Source organism: Pelobates fuscus, chromosome 1, assembly GCF_036172605.1.
Source record: "Pelobates fuscus isolate aPelFus1 chromosome 1, aPelFus1.pri, whole genome shotgun sequence".
NCBI lineage: Eukaryota > Metazoa > Chordata > Amphibia > Anura > Pelobatidae > Pelobates > Pelobates fuscus.
The window spans coordinates 378,681,707-378,700,133 of NC_086317.1; the positions used below are offsets into that span (position 1 = coordinate 378,681,707).

The following is an 18,427-nucleotide window of genomic DNA, read 5'->3' on the forward strand; positions in this document are numbered from 1 at the left end:
CGAACATGCGGCTGCTTCCCTTGAGCTCCAGGCCACTTCGCCAACTGCTACTACAGGACCTTTCAGTCCACACTGACACCGCACCTCACGAAGGCGTTCAATGAAGCCACAAAACACCAACAACTGCCCACAGAAACACTGTTGGCGCACATCATCACACTTCCCAAGCCAGGAAAGCCCCCCACCTGCCCCCAGAACTTTCGGCCCATCTCCCTGTTGAATACAGACGCCAAACTCTACGCAAAAATATACGCCCAACGGTTAGGAAAACTGCTACCACAAGTGATTCACACGGACCAGGTGGGCTTTATTAAAGGTCGTCAAGGGGGAGACAACACCAGGAAAGTGCTAGATGTTCTATACAGTGCCCAACGCCTAGGAAAGGGAATTATAGCGCTAGCGCTGGATGCCGAAAAGGCCTTTGACCGGCTGGGATGGGAGTTCCTGGAGGCAGTCCTCACTAAGTTCGGGACTCCGGAGGGCTTCATCTCGGCGGTCAGGGCCTTGTACAATAACCCCTCTGCCCAGGTCCTCAACGCAGGGTTTGTGTCTGACGCCTTTCGCATCTCCAATGGCTCCCGCCAGGGCTGCCCTTTATCCCCATTACTATATGTCATGGCCCTAGAGCCCTTAGCGGCGGCCATACGACAGCATCCCTCGATTCATGGAGTGCGGGTGGGAAACAGAGAATATAAGGCGAACCTGTTCGCTGACGATATCATGTTGACCTTGACCCAACCCCACGTCTCCCTGCCCAACCTAGTAGCCACCATAACGGAATACGGAAAACACTCATACTACAAGCTTAACATGGCCAAAACCCAAGCCATGGGAATCGGGATCCCCAAAGACAACCTGGCCAGACTCACCTCAGCCTTTCCATTTGACTGGAGGTCCGACCACATCACATTCCTAGGAATCAAAATCCCAGCCCAACTAACCAAACTATTTACGATCAACTACGCCACACTCCAACAACAATTCAAGTCCACAATGGAGGGATGGGAGGGCAAATATCTTTCCTGGGTGGGCAGAATAGCTGCCCTAAAAATGATGCTACTCCCTAAATTTCAATACCTCCTGCGTACCCTACCGATACCCTTGCCGACATCCTTCCTCAAGTCCATGCAAAGCTTAGTGGCTAGATTCATATGGGAAAAAAAGAAACCCAGGGTCGCAATGACACTCCTTCAACAGCCCGTTCGAACTGGGGGCCTAGGGGTACCTAACTTGCACGCCTACTACAGAGCGGCGCAATTGATGGCAGTCAAAGTCGCCACGGCCGACGGGGACGCTCCACAGTGGACCCGTTTGGAAGCCCACTGGGCGGGGAAACAAAACCTACATAACCTGTTTTGGATCCCCAGACACCTACGTCCTCCGCACTTGGACCCCCTTCCGACCACGACCCTCACACTAAAAATATGGGATGAGGTCAAAGAAAAGGGGGGGACACCAGAGGATATCCCCAGGGACGCCCCAATATCTCTCTTGGCGGTCGGAATTCCGACCTTTAACCCTGCCCCCTGGAGGGAGGGAGGTTGCACCACAATCGATCATCTGTACCAAGCAGGGGAATTAATGCCCTTCCCGGCCCTTAAAACTAAATACCAACTACCAAATAGAGCCTTGTTCCAGTACCTACAATTGAAATCCTTCCTCACGGGAACACACACACGACCCGCAGCAACCCTCCAGAATCGAGAAATAGAACACATGTGCCTGTCCCCCAAACCCCCCACAAAAATACTCTCACGCATATACAGCGCACTTCATAACAACGACCTGAAAGAAGCTGTGACACACCAAGAGGCATGGCACAAAGAACTAGGGCATACGTTCACACAGGACCAGTGGACCAGGGCATACAACATCCACAAGGGTAACACACTGTGCACCACACACCTGGAAATCATCAGAAAACTCCAATACAGGTGGTACCTGGTCCCGGAGAGGCTAGCACGTATGTTTCCGGGCTCACCTAACGTATGCTGGAGATGCGGTAGACAAGGGGGGTCTATGACCCACATTTGGTGGTCATGCAGCGCCCTAAGACCATTCTGGAATGGGGCCCAGGCCATGATACAAAGGCTGCTTGGAAGGGCATGGACCATACAGGTGGAGCATTGTGTCCTTTTCATGTTACCCCCGAACTTAGGCAAAATAGAGGAGCGATTACTGTTCCACCTACTAATCTCCTCAGTAACACTTATAGCCAGAGCCTGGAAGTCCCAGGGGATTCCATCACTAAGCAATCTGAACAAGCAAATTTCCCTGAACTGGAAATATGAACTCATGGCCAACAAACATCTCATCCCACGACAACTCACATACCTAGCCGGAGAGAGATGGGAGAAATTTAGAAACAGGGAGGCAGATGGTGACTCAGAGGGGGAACGACTGAATGTCCCCATTAACACTCATTAACACTCATTAACATTGGGCACTGACAGGGACCGACAACATAGCTTGATCACATCCTGGTGTTGGACACACCGCAGCCCACAGATCGCAGGTAACAGGAGGGAGGGGAAGATAGGAAACCAAGCGAATGGATGTCGCCCTAATCCCTTAACAGACGGCACAGAAAGAGGTTTGAGATACGTGTCTAAGGTGATTGCCTCAGGTGAACTGTACAAATGAGCAATGACAAATGATCTATGATTGTTAGGCATGTGCAACACCCCAATATGTACACAATGTACCTGCATTTACCCCCTTTTTCTTTTCTGTACCCTGGCGAGCAGGCGCCAAACATTTGATATGGCGAAATAAAAACATTTTCAAATTGAAAAAAAAAAAAAAAGGTCTCCATAACCAGATTGCCATTTGCCACACTACATCAAGGATACCAGCATGTCAGCGCCTTAGCCGATACAAATATATGCTACCCGACACCATAATTCCCTCAACACATGCTAAGCAGTTAGGCCAGAGGGCGAATGTAATCCAAGCTTAACATGTGGCCGCAAATTTTTCTTTATTTTCTGGATTGAGTTTTAAGCACGCGGAAGATCTGTATTACTAGTACCGTTAATTAACAGCACCATAAGCTCCCATACTCTGTTGTCACTAGCATTATTGTTATGTATTAGTAAATAGCCGTTAATCAAACCAGAACAAGCTATTTCTGTATAGTGCACTGGACCGACATTGGTTAAATGCAACTGATCTAATATTGCCTATAAATGTAGCTCTTTGTGCCTCTGCGCAGGCGACCAAATGCAACACTTGCCTACTTTCGGATTTATTATGCCTCTGCGAAGGCAACAGTGCATATGATCTACATCTAATACCATTCTATATGCAAAATAAAGAACAATTTAAAACAAAAAAGGAAAAGAAGGGAAAATGGTAGAATGCATTTTTAAAATTTAAAAGATTGATCTGTGACTCAATGGGGGTGGGGAAGGCGAGAAAAAAACCCAAAACAAATAAAAATGTAAACCCCAAAACTGATATTCTTAAATACCTGTGAGAAGACTGGAATAGGATTGTGATCTCCGATGGGATAATTTGTGATCTTCGACATCGCATTTTTCTAGTTCTTTTGTTTTGTTATTTATTGGCAAAGATTGTACATCAAACGTCAAATTCAGAGTGCTTTGATCAAGATTAGGAATAGGACTTGAAAGATTAGGTGAGGAAAATCTCCGATTCTCCCATTGTATACCCATCTGAAGTGGAACATTCATTTGTGATGGAAAGCCTTCTTCAGACAACTGGAAAGTTGTGCAAGCCCCACATTTAAGTAAAGTAGAAGGCTGAGGCTCTGGTTCGGTTACATCATTTTGAAAACTTAGAATGGGAACTCGGGGTGAGAGAGGAAGTAATTCCAAGGTGGAAGATGTCGGAGAGTCCATTTGTGAATTATCCCAGCATGCTGTGGGCCTGTTAAACCGAATGTCATCTAAAGGCCCAGAGATTATTCGAACACAGCTAGAACTTTCCGTATCAGAATCACTATTACTGCTGCAATCCAAATTATCTAGATCACTGTCTTGAAATTCCATATTGGTGGATAATTTGGATTTCATATTACTCGGAAGGTTTAAGACAGAAGCAAGAATGTCTTTGATAGCTGCGGCACTGCTTGCATGTGACCCACGACAACCATCTAAACCAATTACAGCAGGCCTTGGTAACTCATCTGCAAGTAAGAGAATAAATAAAAGATTTTAGAGGTCAAGAAAACGACTACGGAAGGAACATAAAGCATTTAAAATACACATAATGCCATTTTCGAATTTATATTAAATAAATAAAAACAGACTTGCCTTCTGGAAAAAGAACAGGTTGGGTCCTTGGCATCATGTTTATAGGATTTGAGACAGCCATTGCTTTTGTTCTGGGTATAATGAATAATATGATTATCACCTGTAAAGAAAAAGCCATGTCAAGTCTAAATACATATACATATACATATACATATACATACATATACATACATATACATACATATACATACATATACATACATATACATATATACACACACACACACATATATACACACACACACACACACTTCAAAATCAGGGTTTCTTTGTATAAAAAAAAAAAAAGTACAATAAATTCATCCACAAAGCAATATATAGGGTTAGTAGACCCATAAATGGTTTAAAGGAAGAAAAGGAGGGAGAAGGACAGGTCTTAATCTTCCATGCATAAACACCAAAATTATTCAGACTTCTAAAGATAATGGGTTTTGGGGATTAACCCAGCTTTAAAAAAAAAAAAAACAACACATTTAAAAAAAAAGTGTACATGCACCATCTGACAAATGTTTTTTTTTTTTTTTTTTTAAACCAGCAAGCTCTTTAAAACAGATACACAAACTAAAACAAAATCAAGCAAAACTTTGAAAAGTATGTAACAAAAATCTTTTATAAACTTGGTTGGATGACATTGTTGAGCACACCGCTCAGCTAGGCTAGAAGTATTTATCCATCTCAGTTTCAGACCACGAATGACAGAAACAGGGCATTATCGTGCCGAAACTCGACAACATATCAGCTCTGCTCTCATTCGCTTTCCCACCCTGTTCAGATGTTGCAAGGTGAAGAGATCTTCCAACTGCACATGACTTAAATCAGCCAAGCATGCCGAATGCACTTTTCCCGCATTCCTAGGGATAGGACATTAAATTGGAGTGTCTCTTCCCTCCTTCCTGAGTGGGTGTGGAATGTAGATGCAGTTATATATGAGATATAGATCATATCTCCCTGCAGATTGAGGCAACTGTCTATTTCAGTGCTAAAGCTTTTGAATGAGATAGTTGTCTCTAAGTAATGCATGTCCATTTAATAAAATTAACTTGGCTCATATAAAAATTACAAACAGTTTTGAGCATTACAAAATATTCTAAACAGCGTGGCCACAAACATATCAGCTTCGAAAACACGTCTTTCAAGATTCACACTGTCAGTCTACTATATAATAAATCATTATTTGCAAATCACCCACATAGATTAGCGAATGACATTTAGAGGACAATGGGAGACATTTGATGACAAAAACAGAGTTGTATAGATCAGTACGTTTTAAATGGTTCTCTACAAACCAGCTCCAAATACAGCAACGTTTGAGCCACAAAAAGCCCTTATAAATCCAGCACTGAAAAGGATACTCCAGCTAGCTTTCCTGTCTTTTTTTTGCGATAAGATAACAAAAATGCAAACTTCCTTGAATGTCCCAGCAAAACCATGGGGGTCCACAGAAGCAAAAGAAGTGGTAATACTCACCTCACACCTTTCAGCAAAAATGAACAACTACTTACATTATATTCAGTCCCTTAAAACAGAGTTATTTTATTTGACTCCAAACTTCAGCAGGTCTGATTGCCAAATCTGGACCAGTTTTATTTTCGCAATATGATACAAGAACACTTTTGGAAATTTTAGAGAAGTGATGTAAATTTGCATGACAGACCAAATCAAAAAGGAAACCAAGTGCAGTTTGCAACATTCCTCTCTTCAAAACAGCAAGCACAGGATCACTCAGCTTATGAGATCATAGGGCATATCAGTTACACACTTTCCTAGTTAAAGGGACGACACAGGCACTATAACCACCTCATCTCATTAAATTGGTTATAGTCTCCTGGGACCCGGCACTGTTGCTCAATTCAGTGCTAAACCATTTTCAAACAATGGCTCCCTGGCTACCCACAGCAAAGCCCCTCCCCCTTCATGGGTATTATGGCTAAGACAGATTTCACTCTTCCTTAGCCATACCAGCAATGGGTGCTGTGAGAGAGGGTGAATAAGGTCAGGCTGACACGCTCAGCCATTCTGAGAGTAATTATTATTCGATAAAGGTTACAGCAAGTTCCATGTGTGCATAACCCCAATAGGGGGGAGGGAAGTGTAGCACAACTTTTCACAATACCCATAACATCAGTTTTAATTTTTAAAAATATCCATCAGAACCAGAATATAATTTGCTTTGGTCCCTACACAGATAAAGTAGCCAATAGGATTAATTGAAATAAAGAATTTAACCATATGGTTTACCTTTGCAATCATGTGACTAACTTCTTACTTGTAAAAAGTATTTATGGAACTTTTATTAAAAAGTAAGCTTTTTTTTAGATTACAAAGGGAAAAAAATAGCAGTTTGTGACATGAGTAAAACAGTGCAGAGTGTTGACTACTGATAAGTTTTCTACTTTGTTATCCTGAATGTATCGAGCTGGGTGACATCAGCTCACATGACAGGAGGGAGCAAGCGGTCATGTACCAGACAGATCTCTCTGCTGCAGGTTATCATTAAAAAAAAAAAAAAAAAAAAAAAAAGGCATTTCAGGGTCACTGCTTCTATTTTTAGTTATTTCATCAGATTTTCAGGCAAAAAATAGCAAAACAAAACTGTATTGGTGATACTTTCCATCTAGAGAGAGTTGCAATGAAACTGTATCACCATCATACAAGTGATTACAAATATAAATCTATTTAATTATATAGCACTATGTACTAATATGCAACCTGATTAGCAAAAGACTATTATATACAAGACTATTATATACATTACATTATTATTATACATAGTATGGGGAGCTATCAGAATGAGGAGGTCTAGAATACAAATAGAAACATGAACCCACAAATAAAAAGACCAGCTTAAAAATAATTCAGAGACATTTAAACATGTTTTATTTAAATCTTAGTAAGTGGAACCCCCACGGTATGTGCGTGTATAGAAAAGGCAAAGAATTGTACATGTTAAAGGGTTCCTATAAACACCATGACCACTTCAGTGTTTCAGCTGAGTTATTGTCAATTGTGTGCTGGGGGCTAGTTGCACCACCAGCACATGTGACATTGGCAGCCCTGATCTCTGTTCCAGCCTGCCTAATGTCAATTCAACAAGCTAGCTCTTCCCTCCCACCCACCCTCAGTGTAGGTGCTCCCTTCATCGCTCATTTTTTTTTATAAAAACAAACTCCCTCAGCCTGAAGCGTGTCCATGCACCTTGAGCCAGCTAAATGGTCCTTTATAAGAAGCCTATGGCCTCAGTGACTTTTTTTGCAGGTTTCACAGCTTATTGAGACCTTCTCTACAGTGCCCAAAAGGGCATTTTTCACTGGAAAGGTTCCAATCCTTTAACCCCTTAAGGGCCAAACTTCTGGAATAAAAGGGAATCATGACATGTCACACATGTCATGTGTCCTTAAGGGGTTAAACATTCTGATCTTCTCATACTGTATATAGTTCGTCAAGGCTGTGTTTGTTGTCTGGGTTGTAAAGCAGTTCAAAGCAGAAAAAAGAATATATGAAAATTTAGTGGGAAGCACAACAAACGAAACTGTGGTAAAAAGAGAAGTTAATATTTTAGGTCACAACAGAAATGTAGACTTAACTTAAAGGGGAACTGTCACATGAGTAAAAAAAACAAAAACAAAAAACTTTGAAGATTACCTATAACTTAATATGAATTTATATTAAGATAATGACAATCTCTCTCAAACAAGACAAACAATATAAATTAAGATAAATAGGAACATTGTTTAATTCCTACTCTTCCCTGTATGTTTTCTCTATACTGACTGGCAGGTGCAAAGGACAGAACTTAGAATAATGATTGACAGCAGGGGCGGACTGACCACTCGGGCATATCGGTCATGGACCGAGGGCCCGAGGCAGCCAGGGGCCCGGCAGCACAGCCATGCTCCAGCTGGAGAGATCAGAGATCTCTCCAACTGGAACAGCAAAAAAAAAATAAAAAATATATTTTCCTTTATTAGGTTGCTGGGGCCCCTGATGGAGCGCAGGGCCCCAGCAACCTACCGCTCTGTAAATCCCCCCCCCCCCTCTCACCCGAGACCTGGCAGCTTCACCTCCTCTCTGCCAGGTCTCCTTCTCCCTGTCCCATGCGGCTCTGTGTGATGGGGAGAGGGGGCCAGGAAGTGACATCACTTCCTGTACTCTCTTCTCATACAGAGCCAATCAGCGAGAGAGGAAGGAGCAGCAGCCAGGGAGAGAAGAGGGAGCAAGAGAAAGGTAGGCACTAATCAACTCCCCCCCCCCCCCCCCCATTGTGTCACTACTCACCCTCCCTCCCCCTGTCACTAGTCACCCCCACTCTGTCACTACTCACCCTCCCTCCCCCTGTCACTAGTCACCCCCACTCTGTCACTAGTCACCCCCACTCTGTCACTAGTCACCCCCACTCTGTCACTAGTCACCCCCACTCTGTCACTAGTCACCCCCACTCTGTCACTAGTCACCCCCACTCTGTCACTAGTCACCCCCACTCTGTCACTAGTCACCCCCACTCTGTCACTAGTCACCCCCACTCTGTCACTAGTCACCCCCACTCTGTCACTAGTCACCCCCACTCTGTCACTAGTCACCCCCACTCTGTCACTAGTCACCCCCACTCTGTCACTAGTCACCCCCACTCTGTCACTAGTCACCCCCACTCTGTCACTAGTCACCCCCACTCTGTCACTAGTCACCCCCACTCTGTCACTAGTCACCCCCACTCTGTCACTAGTCACCCCCACTCTGTCACTAGTCATCCCCCCCTCTGTCACTAGTCACCCCCCCCTCTGTCACTAGTCACCCCTCCCTCTGTCACTAGTCACCCCCCTCTGTCACTAGTCACCCCCCTCTGTCACTAGTCACCCCCCTCTGTCACTAGTCACCCTCCCTCTGTCACTAGTCACCCTCCCTCTGTCACTAGTCACCCTCCCTCTGTCACTAGTCACCCTCCCTCTGTCACTAGTCACCCTCCCTCTGTCACTAGTCACCCTCCCTCTGTCACTAGTCACCCTCCCTCTGTCACTAGACTAGTCACCCCCTCCTCGGTCACTAGTCACCCTCCCTCTGCCACTAGTCACCCCCCCTGTCACTAGTCACCCCCCCCTCTGTCACTAGTCACCCCCCCCTCTGTCACTAGTCACCCCCCCCTCTGTCACTAGTCACCCTCCCTCTGTCACTAGACTAGTCATCCCCTTCCTTGGTCACTAGTCACCCTCCCTCTGCCACTAGTCACCCTCCCTCTGCCACTAGTCACCCCCCCTCTGTCACTAGTCACCCCCACTCTGTCACTAGTCACCCCTCCCTCTGTCACTAGTCACCCCTCCCTCTGTCACTAGTCACCCCTCCCTCTGTCACTAGTCACCCCTCCCTCTGTCACTAGTCACCCCCCCCCTCTGTCACTAGTCACCCCCCCCCTCTGTCACTAGTCACCCCCCCCCCTCTGTCACTAGTCACCCCCCCCCCCTCTGTCACTAGACTAGTCACCCCCTCCCTCGGTCACTAGTCACCCTCCCTCTGCCACTAGTCACCCCCCCCTGTCACTGGTCACCCCCTCCCTCTGTCACTAGTCCCCCCCCCTTTCACTGGTCACCCCCTCCCTCTGTCACTACTCACCCCCTCCCTCTGTCACTGGTCACCCCCCTCTTTCACTGGTCACCCCCCTCTTTCACTGGTCACCCCCTCCCTCTGTCACTGGTCACCCCCTCCCTCTGTCACTGGTCACCCCCTCCCTCTGTCACTGGTCACCCCTCTTTCACTGGTCACCCCCCCCTCTGTCACTGGTCACCGTCCCTCTGTCACTGGTCACCGTCCCTCTGTCACTAGTCTAGTCACCCCCTCCCTCGGTCACTAGTCACCCACCCCCTCTGTCACTAGTCACCCCCCCCCCCATGTCACTGGTCACCCCCCCCCCCATGTCACTGGTCACCCCCCCCCCTCTGTCACTGGTCACCCTCCCTCTGTCACTAGTCACCCCCTCCCTCTACCACTAGTCACCCCTCCCTCTGTCACTAGTCACCCCCTCCCTCTGTCACTAGTCACCCCCTCCCTCTGTCACTAGTCACCCCCTCCCTCTGTCACTAGTCACCCCCTCCCTCTGTCACTAGTCACCCCCTCCCCCTGTCACTAGTCACCCCCTCCCCCTGTCACTAGTCACCCCCTCCCCCTGTCACTAGTCACCCCCTCCCTCTGTCACTGTCACCCTCCCTCTGTCACTGTCACCCTCCCTCTGTCACTGTCACTCCTCCCTCTGTCACCCCCTCCCTCCCTCTGTCATTGTGTCACCCCCTCACTCTGTCCTTAGTCACCCCCTCACTCTGTCCTTAGTCACCCCCTCACTCCGTCACTAGTCACCCCATCCCTCCCTCTGTCACTAGTCACCCCACCCCTCCCTCTGTCACTGTGTCACCCCCTCCCTCCCTCTGTCACTGTGTCACCCCCTCCCTCCCTTACTCTGTCACTAGTCACCCCCTCCCTTACTCTGTCACTAGTCACCCCCTCACTCTAGTGACAGTGAGGGATGGGGAGGGTGTGACTAGTGATAGAGGGAGGAGATGACTAGTGACAGAGTGACGGAGGCATGGGGTGACTAGTGACAGAGGGAGGGAGGGGGTGACTAGTGACAGAGTGAGGGAGGGAGATGGTGACTAGGGACAGAGGGGGGTGTGACTAGTGACAGTCACCCTCTCCCTCCCTCACTCTGTCACTAGTCAACCCTTCCCTCCATTACTCTGTCACCCCCTCACTCACTCTGTCACTAGTCACCCCCTCACTCACTCTGTCACTGTCACTAGTCACCCCCTCACTCTAGTCACCCCTTCCCTCCCTTACTCTGTCACTAGTCACCCCCTCCCTTACTCTGTCACTAGTCACCCCCTCCCTCACTCTGTCAGTAGTCACCCCCTCCCTCACTCTGTCAGTAGTCACCCCCTTAACTCTAGTGACAGAGTGAGTGAGGGGATGACTGGTGACAGAGTGAGGGAGGGTGGTGGTGAATAGTGACATAGTAAGGGGGACAGTCACCCCATCCCTCCCTCTGTCACTACTCACCCCCTCCCTCTGTCACTGGTCACCCCCCTCTTTCACTGGTCACCCCCTCCCTCTGTCACTGGTCACCCCCCCTCTTTCACTGGTCACCCCCCCCCCCCCCCCCTCTGTCACTGGTCACCGTCCCTCTGTCACTGGTCACCGTCCCTCTGTCACTAGTCTAGTCACCCCCTCCCTCGGTCACTAGTCACCCACCCCCTCTTTCACTGGTCACCCCCCCCCTCTGTCACTGGTCACCCCCCCCCTCTGTCACTGGTCACCCCCCCCCTCTGTCACTGGTCACCCCCCCCCTCTGTCACTGGTCACCCTCCCTCTGTCACTAGTCTAGTCACCCCCTCCCTCTGTCACTAGTCACCCCCTCCCTCTACCACTAGTCACCCCTCCCTCTGTCACTAGTCACCCCCTCCCTCTGTCACTACTCCCTCTGTCACCCCCTCCCTCCCTCTGTCATTGTGTCACCCCCTCACTCTGTCCTTAGTCACCCCCTCCCTCCGTCACTAGTCACCCCATCCCTCCCTCTGTCACTAGTCACCCCAGCCCTCCCTCTGTCACTAGTCACCCCAGCCCTCCCTCTGTCACTGTGTCACCCCCTCCCTCCCTTACTCTGTCACTAGTCACCCCCTCCCTTACTCTGTCACTAGTCACCCCCTCACTCTAGTGACAGTGAGGGATGGGGAGGGTGTGACTAGTGATAGAGGGAGGAGATGACTAGTGACAGAGTGACGGAGGCATGGGGTGACTAGTGACAGAGGGAGGGAGGGGGTGACTAGTGACAGAGTGAGGGAGGGAGATGGTGACTAGGGACAGAGGGGGGGTGTGACTAGTGACAGTCACCCTCTCCCTCCCTCACTCTGTCACTAGTCAACCCTTCCCTCCATTACTCTGTCACCCCCTCACTCACACTAGTCACCCCCTCACTCACTCTGTCACTGTCACTAGTCACCCCCTCACTCTAGTCACCCCTTCCCTCCCTTACTCTGTCACTAGTCACCCCCTCCCTTACTCTGTCACTAGTCAGCCCCTCCCTCACTCTGTCAGTAGTCACCCCCTTAACTCTAGTGACAGAGTGAGTGAGGGGATGACTGGTGACAGAGTGAGGGAGGGTGGTGGTGAATAGTGACATAGTAAGGGGGACAGTCACCCCATCCCTCACTCTGTCACTAGTCACCCCCTCCCTCCCTGACTCTGCCTCCAGGTACCCCCTCACTCTGCCACCTGTCACCACCTCCCACACTCTTCCACCTGTCACCCTCTCCCTCACACACTCTGTCACCTGTCACATATGCATTCACACTGACACTATATACAAAAAAGCACATGTAGTCATCCAGACATGTACAAGTGCATTCACACGGACTCAAATACAAACATGCATGCATACACAGGTCTTCACAATATACACATCCAAAGGAATGCTGTATTATATGAGAGTTATATTTAAAGGGACACTATAGTCACCCAGACCACTTCAGCTCAATGAAGTGGTCTGGGTGCTAGGTCCCTCAGGTTTTAACCCTTCAGATGTAAACATAGCAGTTTCAGAGAAACTGCTATGTTTACTTAGCAGGGTTAATCAAACCTCTAGTGGGTGTCATCCTGACATGCAGAACGTCTATAGGAAAGCATTGAGAAATGCTTTCCTATGGACTGTTTGAAAGCGTGCTTGCCGCACATGCGCATTTCGCTCCACTCGTGAGCTGACGTTGGCGGGGGAGGAGAGGTCACCAGCGCCGAGGGGGCCCGGTGCTGGATAAAGGTAAGCTGCTGAAGGGGTTTTAACCCTTCAGCGCAACGGGAGGGGGAACCTGAGGGTGGGAGCACCCTTAGGGCACTATAGTGTCAGGAAAACAAAGCGGTTTTCCTGACACTATAGTGATCCTTTAACATTTATTTAATGCACATATATTTGTGCATTCACAGGGCCTGGGATCTAATTTTGCCCGGGGGCCCCAAATGCTCTCAGTCCGCCCCTGATTGACAGGGAGATAGGATGGATTTCTAAATTGTTATCATACACGGCTTCTGCACACAAAATAATTATTTAGCGATGGTGCAAGATGTTACATGCTTCTGTCACCTAACATTCATTTTCTGGTCTCTGAGTCAATCGTAACCTGATTTCGGCAGGACAGTCCAGATTTTAGGATCCTGTCCCTTTTGAGGACACCTCGGAACGGTCATAAAAAGATGCAGCACAAGCACATCATTAGACCTGCACTCAGTTTTGCCCCTTTGAACTTGTGCTGTGCCCAATAGACCAATAAACGTAGCTCTGCACAACAGTGGGTTTTGTATCTGCATGAGAGCCCTGGAGTAAGTTGTTAGACAGTATATTTGGAATAGTTATCTTGAAAGTTGTGGTCAGAATAAAAATGTGTTCACTTTTCCATCCCTATAGAATGTCTAATTATTTGCTTGGTACTTTGAGTGGCATGAATATAAGCAGTTCTGTGACTGGTGTTTCTCTCTCCCCCCCTCCTCCCAGGTCTAACATACATATCCATATCCTTTTCTAACATTAATAAGGCAGTTACTCTTATATTGCTGTCACTTGTACTCTACTAGTAGCAATTAGCAGTACATCAAATCAAGGGTAAAATAAACACTAGATAAAGACAGGATTCCTAGAATAGAGCAGTATTCTAGGAACCATTTCATTTACGTGTTTAAACATTCCCACACCAATAAAACCCAAGTAATACACAGATTATATACCAATACAGAGAAGATATAGAATTGTAAAACATGGGAAAATAAAGTCAAATGGTCACAGAAACTGACGGCATATTATCTTTTTTGTCCCAGATGGCATTCATTTTCTTTGAATACACAGTTTCATTTTAACAATTATTTTAGTGTTGGAGTTTAGTGTAGGTCATATCACAGTCAGTCAGTCTAGTGGGAGCTATACTCCAAGCACCAGAAGCTATAGTTAGCTATATTAGCTATAGTTATAGCTTCAGCACCCTTACCTTGCAGTGACACTTACTGTTTGCCCACCACCCCTCCAACCAGTAGATCAAGAATATACAAAGGAGCAGAATTATTGGGGACAACGGAAAACAGCGAGAATTTAAACTAACTCCAATCTCAGGTAAACCAGGGCATTTATGTCCCCATGAGATTCAGGCCCCTGCATGACACAGCACAAAAGTTATTTTATTGTAACCATGCAGTACAAGTTTTGGAAACAAGATCTGCATGTTAAAAAAAAATAAAAAAAATCTATAATACAATTCTACACAGGGATTGCTGTATCTATTTTGCAGAGGGAACTTGCTGGCTCTCTGTTATTCCAAAACTGAACTAGACCTGAAAAGAAACATTGATTCACAAAAATATGTTGCCTTTTGAATTTTGTAAATTAAGTTTAAACTTGAAGCACTGGCTAAATTACTTGGATGTAAAACCATTTACTCTGGTAAACCGCAGAATTGTCTGAGTCAAGGGTGGGGTATCCAAGTCAGGCAAAATATAGAGAGTGTAAGCCAATTATAGATTATTAACAGCAATGTAGTCAGACAACATTTCAAAAGGTGCTGCACACAAAAAGAAAAATAAAGAGTTTTACACACAAGAAATATGTACACTCAGCTCTGTTTACTGTGAGCCTAACAAGGCATTTATATAATAATTTTTGTGTATGAGAAAATGTGTGCAAGTGTGTCAGTTGGATATGTGGGTCTGTGAGTATGTAAGTGTGTGCGACGCTCGGTGAATGTGTGTGCCTGAGTGATAGTGAAATTGTGTGTGTGCAAATGGTTCTGTGTGTCAGTATGTATAAGTGAGGGCGTGTGTCTGTCAGTCAAAGTGCGTGTTGGTCTTAAACAGGAAGAGGTGTGGCCTTGACAGGAATGGGTGGGGCAAGTTTAGATTAGTGGGTGTCAGAGTTTAGTCATGCCTTGGACAGCCCAATAACCAAATACACCACAGTGTACATTAAACAACATTGGAAAGGTAGAACTATCAGAAGTTATTAAATGATGATAAAAAATGCTGTATGCGTTCATGAGCTGTGAGCTAAGAAGAGCGATAACATCTCGCTGTGACAGCTCACCTCCCAAGTTGCCGAAGAGTTTGAAAAAAAATACTCTACGGATCATGGCCATTACAGCCCACTGTACATTTTAGGATTCCAGGAATGCCCTGGCCACGACCCGCAGCTCCAGGAGAGGGCGCAACTACAGCATGGAAGGCCGGGAGGAGAATGCGGGAGACTCGACACAAGCCATGGCGGGTCAGCAACAGACTGCCAGCGGTGAGTCACCCACCTGACAAGCAGCGAGCTCCGGTACCGCACGCACAAACCCCCCTCTCCCTCATGGGGACCATCAACCCTCCTGGGAAAAGACACCCCCAGACACGACTTAACCCAACACCTCTGCTTGATAGAGATGGGAAGCATGGGGGGACCTTACCAAGTCGCCCCGACCGCAGACCCCAGCCACCACCAGCTTCACAACCCCAAAGCAGGCTCACCACAGATCAGGGGACTTTTGCCACCTTACCCTCGGACCACATCCCGGCGGGGAACTGGAAAAACATTGCCTGGGAGGATCCCCACCGACCACTACTTCGGGCACCATGCCTTAAACTGATGGGGATCGGTTAAACCGCCCAACCTGGACTTGGCATCATCTAATGAGAACGCTACACACTAGGCTCACCACGAAGTGTACATTTCAATGATGCCAGCACCTGAGCTAGCCATCTAACTAGCAAACACCATACCTTAAATTATCACTAGAAATAGCCTAATGATAAACATGCAGACACTTATAAGTAAATACCAGTACACCTTTCACTAGCATAATCTGCAATTGGAACACCTTACTCTACAGCACTAGACATATATTACTCTGCAATGTTTAATCTTGTGATCTGATCTACCTTCTATATGCAGCAACATAAAACTACTCTTAGATAAGCAATGCTATTATATATAAAACTGTGCAGTATCCACTAATGCCTAACTATTGTCAAGATATGTCACAAATGCTTACCCTAGCTATTGTGGCAGAATCTACTTTCACCAATTGAATATATGTGCAACTAATTTTATATAAAAATGTGCCTGATAATCAAATGTCCCGCATGTTTAGCGGAGTAAATGCTTGAGGACTGCTCTCGGGGCACCTCATGCCTGCCTGTAACCCTTTATGTGCACTACAAAAATAAAGAATTGAAAAAAATAAAAATCCATAGATTTAAATAAATATACGATTGTGTCTTAAAACTTCCAACATGGAAACCAAATGAACAATGTGAAACATTCTACTAGTCTTCATGGTGACTGCTCCACATTTAGAACTACAGTCTGTTTCTTTTTTTACTCTAAAAGCATCAATGCACAGAACGCACACCAACTACTTCCTCCATCCCTTTGTAATGCACACACGGTTTTAGTTAGGCTGTAGCTCAGAGGTCTTGTGACTGGGGGTCTGCGAGCTCGGGATAGCTTTTCTAGAATACTCTGCAGGCAGACAATAATGAATGAATGCTCTTTGTCAATGAATCCTCGGATCAATGGGGGGGTGAGGAGGAAGCTGTAAATTAGAGCAGAGGGCCCTTTCTGCCGATAGGATATCCTGTGTTTAAAAACAGGATGACGTGTAGGGAATTTATGGGGATTTGATGCTCAGATCGATACGTTTTTAGATTGGGATTTAAGATCTCATTCTAAAATTCTAACAAACATGCATTTCCTTTGGTAGTCTATTTTACCAATGTGAGTTCCCAATAATAAGTCACACACAGAACCCTATTGGAGCAATGATCAGGTTGCAATGACTAAACTTGGTTTAGAAGTTTCTAAGGAACAGAATCTCCCCAACCCCCTACAGCTTTAAGCTGTGTGCATCTAGGTGGCTAACACAAAACATAGCAGCAATTCAACACTTCCCCCCCAAGGAGACTAGAAAATAAAACAGCTCTTCCTGCTAAACCGCAACACATGCACTCTACCATATCAGCTAGCAATCTACCCAGGATACAAGGGGTGCATCAGAGGGCATGGGACTCACCAAAGGTCAATTGGGAGGGTGCCATAAATAACCAGGAAACCTGCTGTGCTAACCTCTTGTACTATACAGATGACCACGAGGAAGGATAAAGGGGACAGTAGTCACTACCAGTTTATTAGCTCATTAGATTTATTTAAAAATAAAAAAAATAAAAAAGGGGGTGGGGAGGAGGAGAAGGTGGTGAACTTTTTTGAGAGCATATTGATACCACTTCACATAGTAAATGTCCCTGATGGTTCCCCTTTAAATAGACACAAACACCTCACAATCCTTAAATCCTTAAAGAGACTACAAAAGCGATCTGTCACTCAAGAATAAACCACATTTATTTGCATAAGCAGTTACTATAGATATGATACACAGAGACTGCAAAATGCCAAACAACAGTAACAAAAAAACAAAAACAAAAATGAACAGAAAAAAAAAAAAAAATACACAGCGCTACTGAATAGTTTAACCAAATAATAAAATTACGGTCACGGGAGATCCAGGAAGATGAGGGTTTGGAGCAGAACAAAGCAAGTCCAGCGAGCAGCTTACCTTCCTCCGCCAGTACTGCTCCAGGTAGCAGCTCTCAGCTTATCTATGGAACCCACACACATAGATTGGAATGTTACCGCTGATCACATTCTATCAGAACCAACTGCTTAAACCCCACCGATAGCCCTACGAGCAACTTCTATCCTTGTTCATTTAACTCATTACTACTATGCCATGATATCCCCGCCCCCAAACCGGACTGAACCACCCTCGCCCCTCTCCCCTAACCGACGCGCCCACTATCTGCTTCAAAGGAATGGAGGGGTGGAGCATGGAGACAGAGGGCTCATCAGCTGCTGGGGGGAGGTGGGATTAAAGGAGGATGCACATTAGAGATAGGCTCTGACAGTGTATACAGCAGCTGCTGCTGAGTCCGCATGTGTGTATTGGCCATGCAGGTAATGTTTGTTTTTATAATGTGTGCAAAGGTCGGGATTATACAGTGATTCAAATCAAATCAAGTTGTTGCACTACTGATGTAGAATTATTAAAAAATCTTATTGTATTTATATTGAATTGCTGCTCTAACTCTGTATTAACCTGATACTGTGACAA

The 18,427-nt window shown here is 46.3% G+C and overlaps 1 protein-coding gene across 1 annotated transcript in view; it reads right to left on the bottom strand.

Moving 5' to 3' along the window:
- Positions 1 to 18,024, bottom strand: part of RUBCNL (rubicon like autophagy enhancer) — a 36,233-nt gene extending 18,209 nt beyond the window's left edge. The window contains exons 1-3 of the mRNA XM_063433556.1: positions 17,873 to 18,024; positions 4,278 to 4,377; positions 3,473 to 4,150 (exon numbers count right to left, since the gene is read on the bottom strand). Of these exons, the coding sequence (XP_063289626.1) occupies positions 3,473 to 4,150; positions 4,278 to 4,338 (739 nt within the window). The 5' untranslated portion in view covers positions 4,339 to 4,377; positions 17,873 to 18,024. The remainder of the gene's footprint in view (positions 1 to 3,472; positions 4,151 to 4,277; positions 4,378 to 17,872) is intronic.
- Positions 18,025 to 18,427: the final 403 nt, after the last annotated feature.